Source organism: Armigeres subalbatus, chromosome 2 (genome assembly GCF_024139115.2).
Source record: "Armigeres subalbatus isolate Guangzhou_Male chromosome 2, GZ_Asu_2, whole genome shotgun sequence".
NCBI lineage: Eukaryota > Metazoa > Arthropoda > Insecta > Diptera > Culicidae > Armigeres > Armigeres subalbatus.
In genome coordinates this window covers 138,698,835-138,720,677 of record NC_085140.1, presented here as the reverse complement: position 1 = coordinate 138,720,677, position 21,843 = coordinate 138,698,835, and the positions used below count along the sequence as shown (strand labels likewise).

The following is a 21,843-nucleotide window of genomic DNA, read 5'->3' as shown; positions in this document are numbered from 1 at the left end:
TATGGCCTCCACTTTAGTAGGTAGGGTAACGGAGGTATTTTGGACCACTTTAGGAGATGGCCGAATAATTTTTTGAAATAAAAGTTGGATTTTGTAATAATGCTTGATCAATCCCCTAAGCAACTAAACAGTGGTGAATGCTAGGTAGGATTTGTAGGTAAAAATGTTGTAAATCCCACCGAAAGAACCAAACTATCATAAATTCTGAAGATATGTGAGATTTAATTTTGGACCACCTGTTTTTATTTTGGACCACCTGTTGAACATATTTTGGACCACTCGAACAATTCTGTATTGCTTGCAATTTATGTTACTATTAGATCAAGCTAGTGATCTCCAGCATTTTCGGCGTTTACAATACATTTTTATAACCACTTTAAAGTTTACAACATTATCTACCAGCTAAGGGTATTGAAGCTATAATCAATTTCAGTACCACTCGGTGTAGCATCATCAAAGCAAAACAAACGTTCTGTCCATAGCCGTTATGTATGCACCTGGTTACTTCTACCCTGCCATATTTTTTGTGTAGTCTGCCAGATCTGTTCCATTTGTGTTACTGATAGTAGTGGGTTGCCCGGTTCTTCTTTGCTCCTTGCACGTTATTTTCCAAACGATCGTAAGGAAATAATGAAAACAGTTACATGTTGGTTTAATAGAAATTTTCCTAGTGTTTACATCAATGAACGATAGTTTATAATTGCGGTATGAACAGTAATTTATGAATGGTTTGATACTAGAGAAACAAATGGTTGGTAAAAACAAAAATTTAAGAGATCTTGAACTAAAAATAAAGGTATGTCGAAAATATATTCGGTTCAATGAAAAATGATCCTATTTTCGACATGCCTCAGAATACTGTTTTTAAACTCACAATGTTTTGTTCGAGATATGAAACTGCTTCAATTAGGTTTTAATAAGTCAACAACATCATTCACATGTTTTAAATCTATGTACAAATAAATTTACAGCTTTTGAAAGTTGACTTAAATTTTACAATGGCGTCTTGGTTTTGGTCTAATCCAGCCGGAATGGTTAAATGCGTGACAATATTTTTTCAAAATTACTATATTTCATAAGAAACAAATGTAGGAGATACCTTATGGATAGTTTCTTTTTGCAATAATGTTGAAATGTTGCATGATTTATTTAGTTTTGTGATATAAATGCAAAATTCAGTTAGGTGGTCCAAAATATAAGCCCGGTCCAAAATACAGCCGTTACCCTATATAGCGATTCGGTGCATTATATACATAATATCTTATGTTTATATGATGACCTATATCAATAGCAATAAGTATAAAAATGATGACTGAGGGCGAGCTCGTGGTTCATTCTTCGCCGCCACACATCGTCTTCTTGCACACCGCTAAAGATGGTCCTAAGCACCCGTCTCTCGAATACTCCGAGTGCTTACAAGTCCTACTCAAGCATTGTCCATGTTTCATGTCCGTAGAGGACAACCGGTCTTATTAGCGTCTTGTACATGACACATGTGGTGCGGTGGCGAATCTTTTTTGACCGCAGTTTCTTCTGGAGCCCGTAGTAGGCCAGAATTTCACAGATGATGCGCCTTCGTATTTCACGACTAACATTGTTAAGAGCCGTTAGCAAGGATCCGAGGTAGACGAATTCATTGACCACCTCGTTGTTGCTTCACGTTTCAAGCGGGTATACACCAATATGTTCTAAGAAAGGTGTGGAGGAAGTCGACATTTACTTGTATTCGTAAACTGTCAACAAAAACAAACTTTGAGGGGAAATTGAGCGACGTAACACAAGCTCATGTTGTTAGTATGATGGTTGAGGCAGTGATATATTTTGAGCTTCTCATTAGAATGTCACAAGGTTATCGTGATATCGAACTAGAACCGTTAACCTGAATAACCTTAGAACAGAAAACTTATTCAGATACCTAGCCGAGTATCATCTAAAACAGGAAAAAAAACTATTTTTGTACTTTTGCCAGTCGTAGAAGTTTTCTGCTCAAACTGGTACGATAAACGAGCCACCATAGCTGCAAATGGATTGATTTGATGCAATCATGTGAACTAATGAATATCTTCAACATTGTTGTCAGTTTGTACATATCCATAGAATATCTTCTTTTCTCGTAAAACCTCTCCATCCTAAAAAAACAGAAATTTAGCGCAAATTTAATTAAAGATATTTACCTCCGACATTCTCCGCTGCTGCATTTTTTTCATGTTTGTTTATGCATAACAATGTGCAGGTTACCCTTAGGAACGGCAAGGGGAGGGATACAATCACATGCTTGCCTGGAGGAAAATTAAATAACAACTTTTGTGACGTAGGGCGTCGTCAAGATGCCAGACGTTGCTATATGAACAAAAGTACACGACGCACTACTACACATAGACTTCTGTGTAATACACGTATTGATTTCCACACCTTTAGTAGATCATATTGGGTATACACTGCCGCTAACCGCAAGTCGAGCACATCTGTATATGGGGCTCCATATACAGATGTGCTCGACTTGCGGTTAGCGGCAGTACAGTTCTGCCACCTTTGCAAATGCTCGACCGACAATGTCCATGTCATCCGCGAAACAAATAAATTAATTAATTTGTAAACATAAATAATAAAAACAATAAACAATAAAAACATTATTGATGGAATATTTCAATTTTCAAAGATTCTTCCGAAAATTTTAAGTTTCCCAAATTATTTCCAGGAAGAAATGCTTTAGAATTTTCAATGGAAGTTCTTTGCAATTCACAAGGAGAAATATTTTGAATATTCATATGGAAATGTTAGAAATTTCTTACGGAAATTTTCAGTAGACATTCTTTGGATTTCAACAGGAAATTGCTCTGAATTTCCAAGGAAAATAATCGGAAGTTTCATAGGAAAACAATTGGAACCGAAAGAGTTTTTTTTTAAATTGTATGAGAAATTCTTTGGATTTTTCACGAAAATTTTCCGGAATTTCTACAATTTTTTTTTCGAATTTGGTGGTGATTTTTTATAATTTCTCGGATCGAATTTCTCAAATTTTCAAAGAGAAATTTTTAGTAATGTTGAAGGATTTTTTTTGGATTTCTACGGGAAATTCTTTGTATTGATATATTGCATAAGAAATTCAAAAATTTAACGGGAAATTGTTCAAAAAGGGGAAGACAGTTAGCTAGCCGAAAGTCATAACACATTAAGCTGAAAGCAATCTAACCGAATTTAATGTTTCACTCAAACAATTATTGTATTGAAACGGTTCAGCCGAAAATGTTATTGAGCATGAGCATGAGCGAGCATGATGACCGTGCATTTCGTAGTTGCTACTCTGTGATTGAGCAGAACAATCGCAATTGCACAGGGAACCAATGGAGCATGGGATTTTGCTTTCCAACCTCAATGTGCGCAGCCCGAGAGCTCTGGTATTTTAAATGGTCGATAACGGCGCTGGCCACATCCTCACAGTCTATCGGGGATGGAAAGGAATTGATGATGTAATCACACGCCCACTGCAAGCCGAGAACACCTCTGCACTCGCCACGAGTTCATGCGGATTTTTTTATTGGAAGGGGATCAGGTTCTATTGGCAGAGGTTCGTCTTGGTTAACGGATTGCCAATGTGATAGTAATGAAATATTCTAATTGGATGCTGAAACGAGCTTTTTCGCTCATTTCAAATTGCAACAGCTACCTGCTCGAATAAGACAAGTTGTAATTATATGATAGAATATGGCAACGGTATGGAAGACCACTTCCAGTTATATCGATTGCTAGAACATGGGAAATATATGGAAAGATACAATGTGGGATAAATGGAACGGGCCTGGGATTGAACCAACGACCTCCTGCGTATGAGGCAGAAGTGGTAGCCATACGACCATCAAGCCCGTTGAAACAGTTTAACCGAAAATGTTATTTGGCCGAAAGAAACTTGGCTTTGCTCTAACAAGACGTTTGGCGGAAATGATCGTTTGGCAGAAAGGGAAATATCATTTGGCAAAACGAGTCATACGGCCGAAAATGTTATTTGCAGAACAGGTAATATGGGCAAAAATATTGACCCGTTTGACAAAACAGAAACTTCTGCTAAACGACCAATTCGTCCAAATGATTAATTCAGCCGAATGACATTTCAAGCCGTATGTTGACAAATTGACGATTTTGGCCACATGCCCTATTCGCCCAAATGTTCAGTTGTTCACTTTGGCCAAAATAAATTTTTGCCTGGATGGGTTTCGACCAAATAAAATATTCGGCCAAATAACTTTCAGCATTATGGCTGGTTTTCGACCAAACAGCCCTTCCCATCGTTTGGCCGAAAGTCAGTTGTCGGAATTCAATTTGTACGAATGCCACTTGGTCGAATAACGCGTTAAGACGAAAGTCATCTAGCCGAATTCCATTTGATCGGAATGTTAATTGCTCATTGCTCAAATGGCTCATTTAAAAAAAAATCGTTTGCTTTGACAAATTTTGTTCCGATTCCGCTATAATCTCTGTTGGATGGGTTTGCCAGTTTTTCACCTTTCCATGGACGTTACTGGCTTAGCCATGAAATGATTAGGGACAATAATTATTAACCTAAAATTTGTGAGCCTCCATAAGAAGGGCTAAAATATCTACGGTTAAAAAATAAGTGTTTTGTTCTTCATCGATGTTTTTTTTTAACTAGATGGAAAAAATATTCTTCCTTATTAGCGCCAATCTCGGAAACTGACTGACGTGAAGTAAAGTACTACTTATTATGTTGTGCAGAGCAGCAGAGGATATATAGGATTTACTATTTGGAATACTGTTTTTAGGTGGCGCATATTATCCAGCATCGTTCTTTTCAGATGAAAATACACGACTTTCGAAGAAAAAAAACTGATTTGAGTACAAGTACGTATCATCGATGCAAAACATTTCGAGCCTTAATGTCGCTATCAGATAGACCTCGCATCCCTGAACTTGTACAAATTAAAAAATACATTTACGTTTTCATCGAAAAAACTACTCGGTCGGAAAAGATGCTTGTTTACAAATTAGAAAAGTAAATGATTCTTCATGCTAGATGAAACTCCATTGTCGATATTTCTTAAGGTCACTCCTGACGGAATCCAAGTTTAAAAGTGCTCGCGTTTTCGGGGGCACACTACTCGATACGGAAGCAACGCACAACTGTCATTTTTATTATTTCACGCATGCTGCGACGCAGCAAAGCTAAATCAACAAAAATGACAGTTGTCCGCCGCCTCTGAATCGAGTGGTGTGCCCCCGAAAACGCGAGCACTTTGGAGCTTGGATTCCGTCAAGAGTGACCTTAAGAAACAAATGTATTGCTATTTTGAATTAACATAAATCTTAAATCTCAAATTATCAAATTTCATCGGGGATTCATATCATGCGTGAGTCAAATCCCATCAGAATCATGGCCCAGAGAATCGCTCATGAATCGAATTTTTACGTGTTCTCTATTGTTGAATGCATTGGAATTACTTTTCTCGCTTGCAACAATGGATAATAAATCCATATGTAAACAAAACACACGCCTCGATTGCGTTTTGACGCTTCTTAGAGCAAAATAATTTTTTCGGCGGGTAAGCGAAGCGATGCGATTTTGTCCGAGAAAAACTCAAGCTTGATGCTCTCCCTACAGAACCTCAAGCGAGTTAGCTCGTGAATGCAGCCTCGATGATTGAGATTTGAGTATGATTTTACCAACACTTCCAACACTTCACCTCATACTGGTTTTTAAGTCCTTTTATTTGGCGCCCTTAACTACCATGCAGAGTGTTTTGATTTGGTTTTTAGGCTGTTCACTTCATATTGTTTAATTAGAAAATCTGGCTTCAATTTATTTTAAAATGTATATTCTTACTAGGTTTTCAATATACCGCATAGCACAACTGCTCTGACTAACAAAACTAAACATGAATAATTATTTGCTAATGCTTAGGGAAAAATGTTACACGGTTCGACTCGATAACAACACACTGAAGATGTCCTCAAGTGGAGGACGAAATACGTATCTGTGTTGATACCAAAAAACGAATTAGTGGAAGTAAAAGGAAGGCAATAGTCTTTTAAACCGTGTAAAGCTAAACAAATCCGATGATGTATGTTACTATGCGTTGAGCTAACGGCTTAAAAGCCAGACGTCCTGCCGGTAATATGAGTAAACGACGTAATTTTTGTGTCAGCTGAAAATTTGCAGACTTTGTATGGATTTACTGTTATAATATAAGCGTTTTCGTATAGTATTGACATGTTTTTGACAATAAAATGAGATTCTACTTCATTTAACGAATCAATCTAGAACTTAGAAAACTTGAACTTATTTTTTCGTTCCAGCGTTGTTGGCTTTCGGTCGTATTCATATGTTGCTCGAGATTTGTTCTTCGTGTATGTGTATGAAATTAAGAGTGGAGACACTGTCAGAATTGGAACAAAATTCATCTGTCATTCCCATACAAAATCGTGTTCCAAATGAGCAGAAGACCTGTCAAATGCGGCACATGTCACCACTCTTAATTACATAAACTCTGGTCAACACATTTGTACAGTTTGTGAATATTTGCATTGAAAACAAAAACGTAGTCCTGCGACAAAAATATAATTTATTAATAGTACATGTGAAGTCGTGTTATGTATTTCATGCGAAATTAACTTATAACCTTGGAAGAAGAATAACATAATATGTTTGCATCATACACTTATCTTTTATCCAGTGGCACTTGTGGAGCTGCATGAGATTGATTGCTCTCTTATTGACTGCAAGAAAATGACCGGTGAAAGGGTGAAACGCTTATATAAGCTAATGATATATCAATAAAAATGATTGTAACAATCAAGTATAAATTTTTTTATCTAGTGCCGCTAACACTTAGCATCAGATTCCAAATTAAACCCATAAATCAGTATATACAGCAATATTCCGATTTTATCACCCCCTGGTAAAATTTGGGGCGATAAAATAGAGAATGTGACAAACTCGGAAAAAGATTAATTTTCATTTTTTTTTAATTATTTGACCAATATGCATCAGTTTAATGTCTTGGAATATTTCTAGTTTGAACGGTACCCGTTATTTCTTGTCCGAAAGGCTTACAAAATCCTTGACAGGTACTCAGAAATTTTTCATAATGAACCGCAGGCGGTGGAAGTTATTTAACGAAAATCATTGTTGTTTGCGATACTATATACGAAAATGAAAAGAACGACTTAAATTTTCAAAATTTGTTGGGGTAACAAATTCGGGTCGAAAACGTGATAAAATCTGGGGTAGACACAACCGTGGAATTGGTTTATCGAGTTCCGAAGTTTTGTTTTAGTATATTTTCAGTATAGATCCTTTAGACAAATGATCGTTATGTGGTGAGTTATTTTTTGGATTCACAACCGTATTTTTTGTACAAGAATGTTTGTGTGTTTTGACCGTCCAAAAGATTTTTTTAGTGGCTACGCAAAATTGGAACAACTTCTCCTAACAATGACCAAATGTTATCATTTTTTCACAGCACAAAGCCATACATATACTAAATGACTGTACTGAAAAAAATGTCAACATTCTTTCACAATTTTAGGTTATTTGTATTTTAAATTGTTGCTTTAACATGGGGACACTTGATCCTCATTAGTCACCCATACAAAAATTTACCGAAAAAAATCAAAAATATATATATTTGTTCTAAGGCAGCTAATTTTTCGTAGATTTGACAGATTTGATGAAGGGTTGGCTAGAAAAAATATTGATTGTGGTCATAGAAAGGGGATCAAATCTCCCCAAGTTCTAAGATTTCATGCGCTGTTGCTGCGCATAACTAAAATCGGAAAAATATTTAAATAATCAGAGAACAACTTTCTAATTTCATCAAAGCAAGTTCTTGGAGAGGGATCAATTCCCCCGAATATTTTAAAATTCGACCTTTGACAGCACTCCAAAAAAATTGATTGTGTATCAATAATAACAACCCAGCTAACATTTTGATATGTATAACTTTTGATATAAGTTGTCATATACAAGCAAGCAAACTTGTATATAATGCACTGAATCGCTATATACCCACTAAAGTGGAGGCCATATACGTACTAAACAACGACTTTCTTGAGTTTTCGTTAGCATTATTACGATCTAGTAAACACAAAAAAAAATAGAAAACAACCATGCCTCGAACGTTTGACCTTTGGATCTAAAGGCTAATGCTCTACCGATGTGCTAAACAGCAACTGTTGAAAAGCAGCAACTTTTTGACAATCATAATCTAGATGAAACTCTAGTGTTGACTACGATATTACAGTATACGATGTCTATCACATTTATACGATTCAAGTACTATGTTGTTGTACGTACAAATGTAGCTTAATTCTTAAATGGAAACTGTTTGTAATTGTTCCGATGATGTTCTAAAGCGATTACGCAGCATTCCAAACGATTGTGCCCACATATAAACGATGATGAAATGTCAACATCAACAATTCGCCGTGTTTACCATTAGTACTGAGTTATTTTCATTCGTTTGAAGTTTATAGAACGGGATTAGATAACAGCATTTATGCAATGGAGTTAAATCACATCGGATAATTTGAAGTAAGTAGAAATGAAATTTATGTTATCGCAGAGATACAGTGGCCTTTGGCCAACGCGCAAAATTAAAAACTATTTACGTACAACGCACATCCGTATACGATTTTTATGACAACACGTAGGGGGATATACGATATTCGCAATTCAATCAGATTAACCGGATATTATTAATATCATTTTACGATTTTTTTAAATATAATCGTAAATATTCCATATGCAGGTATTACATACGATAGTAATCATATTTGGGCTATTTTATAAGTAATCATTTACGAGTGCGATAAAAAAACTGCAATATATGCGATCAAATATATACTTTCATATACGATCTGTGGTTGACTGGGAACAATTTACAGACTGTCACACATCAGTGAAGTTAAATAATATATTTCTTAGAAAATCTGTGTAAAAACCGCGTAGGCTTAATTATTTTTCGATGAGATACAACATCGGAAATGAGAAAAGGGGATCAAGTCTCCCCAGTTTCCCCTAATACAAACGGATCAAGCAATCAAATACACACACTAAAAAGTGTGCGAAATCATGGAATCATGTTTCTATCATTCCTTGAACTTGTTCGCATTTTGTCCAAAAGGCATATTTCGACGAAATATTTGATAAATGTTGTGGATCAATAAGTATAAATTTACCATAAAATGATAATAAAACAAATTGGTAGTGCAAAATATATGCCACTGCCTCATAACGAAGCTAAGTGCTAAGCAAATTAACAACATCTCAAGCTTCATGCTCATTGAAAACTCCAATCATCACATCACGACCTTCAGCTTCCTTTCACTTACCATTTTCACGGCTGGACCCCGCTGCGCCATCCATATGCCCGCTCACGCTTCCGAAACCAGTAGACAAGCCCGACAGCAGTGATTTATCTTTTGGATCTTTCTTCGCTCCACCATACCCAAGCAAATCGCCAAATATGATCACCGCAAATGCCATCGCAAAAATAATTCTAAATCGCCAAGCCACTTCCATGTTTCAATTCTGCCTGAATCTATTCGCCTCGAGCACGCGATCGCTGCTGATCGATTTTCCGCCAATGCAAAACAGCAACTAGAACTTCAACTTCTCACTGAAGCAGTGCAACCTCGCACTTGACTGCACCGAACACTGTGTTTCAGTTGAATTCCTTGATCTCGATACTCAAAATGATCTGAATCTGAATAGCAGCACACTACACTGCATTGCTATACAGCACTCGATGCAACATATCAACCGTCAGGCAATCACCCATCCATTTCAAGTTCGGTTCAACGAAACTGGATACAATTACCCGTCACACTCACATGGAACTGGCGCGTCTCGCCGAGATTCCCACAAGTGCAACCTTTCACTATCTATTGCGCGCCCTTACGCTTCCCATGCACGCAACCCATAAAATAAAACTTCGGAAGTTGTTTCCCGCGGTGTCGATAAGGTGCCACTTTATTGCGATCTACCGCAATCGATTACGTCAGCTGGGTTTATCTTACCAACAAGCCGAAGTTGTTCTTGTGCTGGAGAAGTAGCAGCGATCGAGCGGATCGATGACCGAATGGTTGCCGTGCGATGAAACCACAACAAAAACAACGTGAATGGTACCCAAAAGTGTACGCGCGATCGCGAGGAAAAAAGCTTGACCGTTTCGAACCAACTTTGAAAAGCAACTGTTGAGGCTGCAAACGCATTTTATTGGTTTGGGCTGTGTTTTTTCTGCCTACCCACTCAGATACAGGTAAGGCAGGCTGCTTGCTACACCGATCTACCTGAAGAAAGAAGCGAGCAGCTGAGCGAACATGGGCTTGCTGCATGCTGCGCAGAGCAGCTCGCGATTGTTTTTTGCTTTGTTCTGTTGATGGTGAACCGCAACAGCAACTGGTAGGCTTTCTTCGACCATGTTCATGCGTTCATTTGATAAATTTGAAGCTTTTTGAATCGGTTAATATTTTTGAAGCTTTTTGAGACAGAGCTTAAAAGTTTGAATCGTTAAATGATTCATTGAAAAAGCTTCTATCTTTTGGTATGAGTCAAGTTAAATGAAAAGTTTGCATTTTCAAACGAACTTTTTACATGATGAATTACACAAATCAGTGTACTAATTAATGATTAGAGTGTATTACTTCTATGTGAAGTTAAACGATTTACAATGATATGGAAATGCTAATACCGTCTCCCAAACTTAGACGAGCATGTTCATGATATAATCAGAGGCGAAAGTATAGAATTGATAGTTCCGTTAGGATACGGCAGGCATGAAGAATGTTTTTATAGAATTCGATTTGAAAGCGAGTGGAGGGCAATATTTGTGATGGTAGAGGACCAGGGGGCATTATGAACACCCGGGGCAGATTGGACACTAGGGTGGCTCAAAAAACACTTTTTCAAATTTTTTGATGGGCCGCCCTCTTTTTCGGTTCTATTTGACGCCCTGAAGCTCTGGACAAAATTTCAGCCAAATCGGTCAACGTTTGGGCGGTGTTAAATTCATTGGAAGTTTATATGGAAAAATGTATGCAGAAACATCGAAAAACAGTGATTTGCAGTTGGACGGCTCAATTTACGATCAAGAACCATGATACTCATTCAGTTCTTGTAGAATTAAATACAGAATGTTATGCTGAAAACCGCGAGAATATTAGAGTTTGTTAGACAAAGATATTAGCATTTACTGGAGTGTTGTAGGGGTGAATTTATTTCTTTTCAAAGGTAAAAGAAACGAAATTTGCTCGAACCGCACTTCAGAGAAATGCTAATAACTTAGCCGGGCAAACTCTAATCTTCTCGCGGTTTTCTGCATAACATTCTGTATTAAATTCCCCAAGATCTGAATGAGTATCATAGTTCTTCATCGTAAGTTGTGTAGTCCAACTGCAATTTACTGTTTTTGGATGTTCCTGCATACATTTTTGCATATAAACTTCCAACGAGTTTAGCACCGCCCAAACGTTAACCGATTTGGCTGAAATTTTGTCCAGAGCATAAGGGCATCAAATAAAACCGAATAAGGGGGTCCATCAAAAAAATTGAGTAAAGTTTTTCCCATACTAATTTGAGCCACCCTATTGGACACCCCCAATATTCTTGTTAATTCAATCATTTTTCTACTTTCAATGCAGTGAACTCTATAATATTTTCATAAACAACTAATTTATAGCGTAGAAGTCATTGTTTTATCTTCTCAGCGCATAAATTTGACAAAAAAGTTAAAATGTCTTCCAAATGATTAAAAATTATAAGTTTCACCTCCCATAAAATAAGCTTTACTTTACCATAGAGGAGGATTTCTCAATTATTGATCATCCCATAGCAAAATTCTGTTATTTACAGTGATCTGGCATGTATTTATGACAAGTTTCCTTGATTTTTACTAAATTTGGCAACAGTTTTTAAATATGTTCACCTGTTGGGGCAAACTGAATACTCTATATGGGGGTAGAACTGACGCCTTGAAAATTAAAAATATAACCTCAAACTCATCGAACTAGGCTTTCATATCGTGTTATTTTCGTGTTATCATGGTGCGGAATTATAAATCGCTATAAATGTTCCAGTACATGACATATATACCATAGAAGTTGCTGAAAGTGCAACAAAAAAGGAAGTGTTTTGTATAGATTTGGCAATCTCGTTGGCAAGTTGATCGGTACATCCCATTGGAAGGACTGGCGATGCCAATATGGTGGATAATAACATGCATAGATTACGCAATGCTTAGAGGAGAGACGATTAGGATCCATATAAAAAAAATCATATGCTTCATATAAAATGTTCGACATACATGTATAAGGCCTGCAGAAAGTGGCAAATTTTTGCGTTACGTAATCATTCTTCTTCTATTCACCATGGAATTAAAATATAAAACGACCATATATAACCTCGCTTAAGAAGAGGGAAATAGATTTTCGGATGTGGATGATCCAAACACAATTTTAGGTGTCTAATACAAAAACATTACAGGAAGATGAATAATTGGATCATCCAACAATATTTTTGTTGGATGATCCATAAAATAGGTCGAGTAAAATAATTTTCTTCATATTTTATAAGGGTGTCCATACTGCCCCATGGGGGTGTCCAATCTGCCCCGCTACCTTCCCGAGGGTATTAAAAATTAACTATCACAAAATCGTCCTATTTGATTGAAATTGCCTTATTTTCAATACGATTCAAAACAGAACTGGTAGTTAACGAGTAATAGTATCATGTAACTGCTAGAAATCCGAATTATATTCAATTTAAATCACCTAATATTGAATAAAACTTACTTCCCCACACTGGGACAGAGCCGCCTCGCAGCTTAGTGTTCATTAAGCACTTCCACAGTTATTAACTGCGAGGTTTCTAAGCCAGGTTACCATTTTTGCATTCGTATATCATAAGGCTAGCACGATGATACTTTTATGCCCAGGGAAGTCGAGACAATTTCCAATCCGAAAATTGCCTAGACCGGCACCGGGAATCGAACCCAGCCACCCTCAGCATGGTCTTGCTTTGTAGCCGCGCGTCTTACCGCACGGCTGAAGAGGGCCCCAAGTTTCGATGTCTAAAATCTGAAAAAAAATAATCGGTTTGAATAATATTGAATTACTTAGGGTAACCGTACCCTTAGTGGAGGCAGCACCAATAGTGGAAGTGGAAGCTTTTAATGAGATTTTTCATAACTATACACTTTACGATGGTTTCAGTTGATGCGTCGTGCTTGCGTGTGTATGAATGATGGATGGTTCTCCCAACAGCTGATGCATTCGGCTCCTCCACGTACTATCCGCCATCTGCACCTCACCATAGATGGTACGCAGCACTTTTTTTTTTCGAAAACTCCCAGTGCGCGTTGGTCTTCCACGAGTACCGTCCAGGTCTCGTGTCCGTAGAGAACTACCGGTGTAATAAGCGTTTTGTAGATAGTCAGTTCAGTACGGCGGTAAACTCTATTCGATCGGAGCGTCTTGCGGAGTCCAAAGTACGTGCGATTTCCAGCCACTGTGCGTCACCAAATTTCTTTGCTGGTATTGTTATTGGCGGTCACCAGTGAGCTCAAGTACACGAATTCTTCAATCACCTCGATTTCGTCACCACCGATAGAAACTCGTGGTGGGTGGCTTACATTGACCTCTCTTGAGCCTCTTCCTATCATGCACTTCGTCTTCGACGTGTTGATGACTAGTCCAATCCGTTTAGCTTCGCTTTTTAGTCTGATGTAGGCTTCCCCCATCCTCTCAAAGTTACGTGCCATGATATCAATGTTGTCAGCGAAACCAAATAACTGGACGGACTTCGTGAAAATCGTACCACTCGTGTCAATCCCTGCCCTTCGTATTACTCCATCCAAAGCGATGTCGAATAGCAGGCACGAAAGACCATCACCTAGCCGTAACTCTCTACGCGCTTCGAAGGGACTTGAGAATACCCCTGAAACTCGAACTACGCACATCAACCGATCACTCGTCGCCTTGATCAACTGTAACAGTTTATCCGGAAATCCGTTTTCGTGCATTAGCTGCCATAGCTGGTACCGATCGATTGTATCATATGCGGCTTTGAAGTCGATAAATAGATGATGTGTGGGTATGTTGTATTCGCGGCATTTCTGCAATACCTGACGTACGGCGAACACCTGGTCTGTGGTATAATGCCATAAATCCCGCCTGGTACTTGCAATTGGTGTTAGTCGGCGGCATCAAATTTGGGAGAGTTCCTTCTAGGCGGCGTTCAGCAATGTGATTGCGCAATAGTTGCTAGAATCCAGCTTATCGCCCTTTTTGTAGATGGGGCACACGACACCTTCCATCCACTCCTGCGACAGAACCTCATCCTCCCAATCCTTGGAAATCACCCAGTGCAGCGCTCTAGCCAGTGCCTCACCACCGTGTTCAAACAGCTCTCCTGGCAGTTGGTCAACTCTAGGGGCTTTGTTGTTTTTCAGCCGGCTGATCTCCTCCTGGATTTCCTGGAGATTCGGAGCCGGAAGTCGCATGTCCTACGCCCCACAATGGGATCATCCTGAAAATAGACGATCGAAAATTTTTTGACCCCCTAAACGCCATTTTTTCGCCACGGTGTCTTCCTAGGGTAGTCTCATTTTTCCCCTGCATCAGCAGGAATGTAAATTTCAAGGGTCAATTTACATGAATACCCGAGCAAAAAAAAAATAATGATAATTTTTTTTAGAAGGTTGATGTCTTCAGCAAAGTTTTAAAGTATGTTATTTTAAACTTCTTTGCTGAATAAACCTTATACTTTGGACTTACATTTGTAAGAGAAATCGCTTCAATTTGGTAAACTAACCTCAAAATCGGGTTTTCAGGTTTTTCATGTTTTAGTTTCAATAAATCAACTCAGTATGTTCTGTGAACTTATATATCTAAGTAAAATATAGCAAATTAAGGAGACTCCAGCAATATACAATGAGGATATGTGATGATATAATGATTATTAGGTCAAATAGGTGCTACTTTATTCAATGTTTATTTTTTCAATTGGCACTTCTTGGCACCCAAATTAATAATTTGTTAGCCTATTATGTCTAGAATAAGGTAAGGGATAAATAATTATCGGGTCTCATAAGGCACATTTCATCCAATTGGTATTTTTAAATGTCTAAAAATTATGGAGAACGAACTGTTTCTACTATCCAAGCAAGATCAAGGAAATATTTGTCAATGTCATATTATTTCTTGAAAGAAGCTTTAATTCTTAAGCTTTCATTTCATAATAATAGATTGGAAATCGGTCCAGTAGTTCAAAAGTTATGGATTTTTTTACAAAAGTAAATTTTTGATAATGGTAATACATTTCAAAATTATTCACCCTAATGGCTAAACAATGCAACAACGGATCTATTAATTTTCGTAGAGGAATAATTCAACAATTCAACTTAAATTTTCCAAAACTCTGGAAGGTCGTAAATCGGTTTCACCTGATATTGCTGTACGTATACCTGCATTACGATATACCATTTCTATAAAAACGATATTTTCGAATATTTACTTTTGTCAAGAATCCATAACGTTTGAACTACTGAACCGATTTTCAATCTATTATTATGAAATGAAAGCTTAAGAATTCTACTTTGAAGAAAAGATACGAGATCTTACAATTTATTCGATTTTGCTTGACAAATTCACGAATAAGTTTGTTTTCCTTGATTTTTGAGACATTTAAAAATACCAATTGGATGAAATGTACCTTATGAGACCCGATAATTCTTTATTCCTTACCTCATTCTAGACATAATAGGCTAATAAATTATCAAAAATGTAGGTGCCAAGAAGTGCCAATTGAAAAAATAAACATTGAATAAAATAGTACCTATTTGACCTAATAATCATTATATCATCACATATCCTCATTGTATATTGCTGGAGTCTCCTTAAATTGCTATATTTTACTAAGATATATAAGTTCACAGAACATACTGTGGGGATTAATTGAAACTAAAACATGGAAAACCCTAAAAACCCGATTTTGAGATTAGTTTACCAAATTGAAGCGATTTCTTCTACAAATGTTAGTCCAACGTACAAGGTTTATTCAGCAAAGAAGTTTAAAATAACATACTCTAAAACTTTGCTGAAGACATCAACCTTCTAAAAAAAATTTATCATAATTTTTTTTTTGCTCGGGTTTTCATGTAAATTGACCCTTGAAATTTATATTCCTGCTGATGCAGGGGAAAAGTATGAGACTACCCTAGGAAGACACCGTGGCGAAAAAATGCCGTTTAGGGGGTCAAAACATTTTCGACCGTCTATTTTCAGGATGATCCCATTGTGTGGTGGCGGTATGGTAATGAACCTAGGAGCACGGGCGCACAGAAGGACCAATCTTCAAAAAGACGGTCAAAAACCATTTTTTCAAAATTATCCAAATTGATAACTTGAGTCATGGGTTGTTAGTAGAATACTTGACGATGATGTAAACATAGTTTTGAGTCATTTTATTCGGGTGGATCTTACATTTACAGGCAATACAAGTTGAGCATGTTTTCGATTTTTAATTCTGTTAAATTTTGTAACATTTATCTTACTGCTTCATTATGTTGGCCACAACGTATACATCACCCAAACCTATTTTATTTGGCACCATCACAAAGTGTAGTCCAAAAACTAATAAAGCCACGCATATATGTTCGTTACTTATTTTTGATCGCGCAGAAAGTACTCGGTCTTTATTATGTATAAAATTATTATTGTATTATGTTCTTGCTGTATTCATTGTGAAATTCAAAAAGGTACCCATCGGTACCCATCAATGAAATTCACACTGTAGTTTCATTTTTTTGTCAGGAATCCAATCCTGCAGAAATTATGTTCCGCCACCCTCCGCCCACTCAATTATTTTAGTTTTACTGACAGCGGTCTTGCCAATCAATTTTGATAAAAAAGCAACGCACAATATGTTTTCTCTTCTCCTTCTACTTCTCATTTGCCTCAATGCAATCGTGCGACATCAGCTGAAAACTGTGTAGGGGTTGTACACCTATTGCGTAAGCTTTATTTCTAGTTTTTTCAACATCCCTCCCTTCATGTATGATTTCTTACATACAAATTATTTTTCATTTATAGGTAAAACGACAGATCCCCCTCTCTCATAAGAGCATACGTAATATGTGTACGGCTCTCTAGTACCATTTGTTCTTGTCTCACGCATACTTTAATTAAGGAAATTCCGCGTGATCATGAGTTTTTACAGGCACTTGCGCTCTGAGATTTTGAAAATATTATTAAAGGAAGTAGGACAAACTATCAGGTCATGTGATGTTTAGTCGCAATGCAGGGACAGTATTTTATTTGACCCCCACGTCTAATTTTCCATACTTACTCTGTAAAATATCATGAGTTTTTCACATGAATCGTAATATCAAGAAACGATTTGCGTAATATCAAGAAACGATTACGCCTCTTACTTTGTGTAGGGACGAAACAAAATCCATTCTAAATGTTTACAATTTTTATAATGGAATACATTTTCCTTTAGCACTGCAGTGAGGCGGCAGAAATTGGTAATTAAAGGTAGCAGTTAATACCTGTGAAAGTGCTCATAGAAATAGAACTCTACACTGGCGGCGCCAGCCATTTATATTTGGTGAGGCACCACTTGGTGCAAGCACGTTGTCTTTGAGAACGTTAGCGTGCTTGCGACGACTGGTGCCCCACCTCTCGTTCCGGTAGTGGATCTCTAGCTTACGGGTCGGTGATGCCGAGAAGATGAACCATCCATTCAATGAAATATCATAATATGTGGCCTGCTAGACCATTTTATTGACTTCTAACATTTTTGACCGCCTTTTTTGGAGTTGGTCCCACTGTGCTCCGGCGCGTGTTGTACACCGTCGAGAGTTTCGAGCGCAGACATACTGCAACGAGGTAGTGGTCGGATTCAATATTCGTACTGTGGTAAGTGCGTACGTTCGTGATGTCGGAGAAGAGTTTACCGTCGATTAGAACGTGGTCGATTTGGTTTTCCGTTACTTGATTAGGTGATTTCCATGTGACCTTGTGGATATTCTTGCGAGGGAAAAAAGTGCTTCGGACTACCATTCCGCGGGAAGCTGTAAAGCTTAGACATCGTTGACCGTTGTCTTTCGATACGGTATGCAGACTATCCGGTCCGATGACCGGTCTATACAGTGTGTGTGTATGTGTACAAATTTTGTAGACACACTTTTTGGAACTTAGCATTGTCTGAATTACTTGCAACAAGATCTATTCGAAGGGTAATCTTGTCCCATTGTTTGCTATTGAAAATTGGCCAGAATGGACTATGGGATCAGAAGTTATGACCAAAATACTATTTTTCATGCCCAAAACACGCTAAAAATACTATATATATATTTTTTTTGCACGAGAAAGGCACCAACTCCGCTAGGTGGATTAATCAGGTTTTTTTATATAGCTTTATTAAAGAGGTTTTCAGCAGGAGACTTATTCGACGCTGTTCTATTTATCAGACTTCTACATATTTCTCTTCGGTAAGTGGGTATTGAGTTGAACGAGCTTAAGGGAATACGAGGGGCAACACGGGATAAGCAGGGAGAGTTTGTTTTCCGCAGATTCGGCAGGTAGTTTGAAATATGCAGCCAGCAACCGTTCAAAGATTTTCCCTGGTAATGCGTCAAGAAATTCGGGCAAATCAACAGACTGGTGATCTCTCGCTCACGAGATTATTATTTTTCTTTTCACGGAAAGATCGGTAGTTCAAATAAATACATGAATGTATATAAATGTGAGATGATAGAAATAAATGTGAGTTGATAGAAATAATGGCACGGCAAATGTTGGGTAGAGTTCAAGTTAGATGATTAACTCATGCTCAACCGGAAACTTCTTAAGTTATTAATGTTCTTGGGATCTTCATCAACCAAAGTCTGATCTTCCTCCCTAATTTTAAAGCGGTGAAAAGCGGCTGCAGGTTCAACCTGATCAAAACCCTTCTAATATCGCTTATGACAAACAACAGGGCCACCCGGTACTAAATCGTTTAGGCACTGACTGATAGCAGGCTGCTATACGGGCTAGAACTGACATGCACAGCACGCCGAGAATAAATCAACTCCCTCTCCTCAGTATTCAATTAGTACCTGTACATGGCATGCAGACTTCTATCCTCTAAACCCACCGAGGCCGCCTGTGCTGAAGCAGGCGTCCTTCCATTTTGCCACCGTATGCTGGCGGCCATATGCCGAAAAGCCACCGTGTACGCTTCCATCACAGCCGGAGTTTACAGGATCCCTCTCCTTGTGCAAGGAGGTCATATTCTGCGCACGATGGCCAGCGCCAGTCTCCCCCAGTGCATTGACTCGCTTCCACTGGCACGGGGCGGGGAGCTGGTGCTCTACCATTGTCAACGTAAATTACTCCATACAGCTGCCTTTTTAAAATGGGTAGAATATCGAGGTTCTTCAAAGGTCTGTTGCGGAACTGCTGAATACTATTTTTGCCAGATTCGAGCATCGTTACACCAGCGCCAGCGGGTCACTTTCGAACTGAGGCGTCGGGATGAGTGTATCTGGGAACGGCTTACCCAAGTAGCACACGCAACATCTTCCTAAAAGCACCTTGTTTCTATTCAGTTTCAATTAAGGCATTGGAAAAACATCAACGCACGAAAAAGTTGCAACAAGATGTCAAAAACGTTCGAATTGTGATCAATGTTTCATTAAAATTGCAATGCAGTACGTGTTTGACACTTGGAAACAAACAACCAAAGAATACTGCGCTTCATGTTGCAAACACGAAACAAAATCATCAAGTTGCATATTTTTCACCATGTAACTTCAATGCGTCTTTTAAAATGTAATTGTTTGTTTAAATTAAGTTGCAGAAAAGTTGAGTGCGCCTTCATGTTTAATATAGCATCGTTCAACGTTTTGACAACTCACAATTTTTTCATGTGATGGTGCAATCAAGTAACAGGAAACCCGAGTACAAAACTTCATAATCGTATGGTTTTTATGGTGAGTCAACATGCAGTCCCTTCGAGGTATTGAATGGTGCTGTGGTAGAGTGAAGGTCTATCAATCGCAAGATCCATAAATCGAATCCAGTTTTATATTTTTATTTAATTTTTTTCCGCTGTAGTATTTTGCAACATTATTGTAACTTTACTGCAATCGAAAGATGTTTCCGTAGGCTCCACCTCTTGCGCTTTTTAGATTGCAAGAGTGTTATATTTGATGGCACATACGCAAAGATGGCTTCTTTTCAAATAGTTGCAACACAGTGAATTGTTCAGTAGTGAGACAAGTTGTGCTGCTTGGATAGCCGTTTTCAACACCCTGCCCTATCAGTGAAGCGTATTTTCTACTGATGCTGTGACAGTGCACCACCCTTCATATAAACTTGTACTCATTCTATTGGACTCAGCCAGTGTGATTGCGACCCTGCAAAGTGACCACTCCAAATACCCCTGAATCCACAGTAACCACGCAGTAGCACCTTTTGCAAAAATTCTGGAGAATTGTATAATTTCGGGGAACACTGCCGCCAACCTATAAGCTGGAACAGGGTATCAAGGGCAGGACTTTCCAACCCATTGACATTAAAAACTGGATCAAGAAAGCTGTTTAACTAACTCTGCTTAGGGTAGTTAAGGGCACAATCGGTCTTCGGACCGAGCTGGAAGCTTCGGACCTGTCACACGAGATTCTCGCATAATTCTAGAGGCAAACTTTTTCGGTTCTCGTGCGAGCTCTTTGACGTTCTTAACAATGTGGAGCACTCCATATGCGGGTGCCCTAAATATGAAGTGCCAAGAGTCACCTACAACATTCCGACCAGATAACCCGACGTCTTAGGTGACGACGGAGTCACCTAACAAGTGCTTCTCTACTTCATGAAACACGCCACCAATTTGAAGAGGTTTCGCCATGGTACACTGGAACTATACTTACCGCAGAAAAGCCGATCCCACCCCAGAGGAGGTCTTCCTTGGAGTTTAAAAGATATAAGTCACTCTCCTGCAGTAGCCCGTAGGTTAGCTGGAGGAAGGCTTCCCCCCCAATCAGCAAGAATAGATTGGTCGAACTGATTTGTCCCTGATTTTTTAATGTTCTATCGAATTGGCCCCTTTTGCCCAATATCCCAAGTAACATTTCAAGTTTTATTCCGCTCTAGGAGTGGTTTTCAAGATCGAATTACAAGAACTGACCATAAACCCATTACTACAGGATAACCTTCTGATGACCACTATGAGAGTAAGATATGTCCAAATGGCCCTCTCTAGATTACCACTATAAACCTCTTATAAGAGTATATAAAAATCCGTTTCAAGCCGCCCGCAAAAAAGGGAATTTGGCTGCGGCAGCTGTCAAAAATGTTGCTTTGAAAAAAGAGAAACAAAACCTTGCAAACAAATAATAACAAACTAAAGTGTTGATGAAAATCATGATAAGGATGACTACAAAATAATACTTTTTCAAGATTTTTTTCCAATGTACTTTCATGGAAATGAGGTGCGCGCTCAATTTCATGGTGAAAGCTAGTGCAAAAATGAGATTAAGCACTACGCGCTCTCAAAATAATATAGTTTTGGGCAATGAATTTAAAATTATTATAACATCAATAACGTAAATCTTCACTAAATTTATTGATATTACACCCAAATATGTTTGTTTTTTATATCTTTTACCAAAAACGTGTCTTTTGCGGCGAAAACACCGTCTAATCATAAATTCCAGTGACTTGAAGATGGTTCTCTATTTCCAATATGGCCAACATAGATTTCGATTAGAAAAATGTTGCTCTTATTAAACACCGTTATAAACCCTTTGCAATGTAAATATTCTTATTGGGGTTATTCATTTG

At 38.1% G+C, this 21,843-nt stretch overlaps 2 protein-coding genes across 2 annotated transcripts in view; one reads left to right on the top strand and one right to left on the bottom strand.

The window, feature by feature from the left end:
• Positions 1–10,247, bottom strand: part of LOC134210906 (uncharacterized) — a 51,379-nt gene extending 41,132 nt beyond the window's left edge. The window contains exon 1 of the mRNA XM_062687340.1: positions 9,346–10,247. Within this exon, the coding sequence (XP_062543324.1) occupies positions 9,346–9,535 (190 nt within the window). The 5' untranslated portion in view covers positions 9,536–10,247. The remainder of the gene's footprint in view (positions 1–9,345) is intronic.
• Positions 1–21,843, top strand: part of LOC134210913 (basement membrane proteoglycan) — a 654,698-nt gene that overhangs the window by 348,314 nt on the left and 284,541 nt on the right. The gene's annotated exons all lie outside the window — the stretch shown is intronic.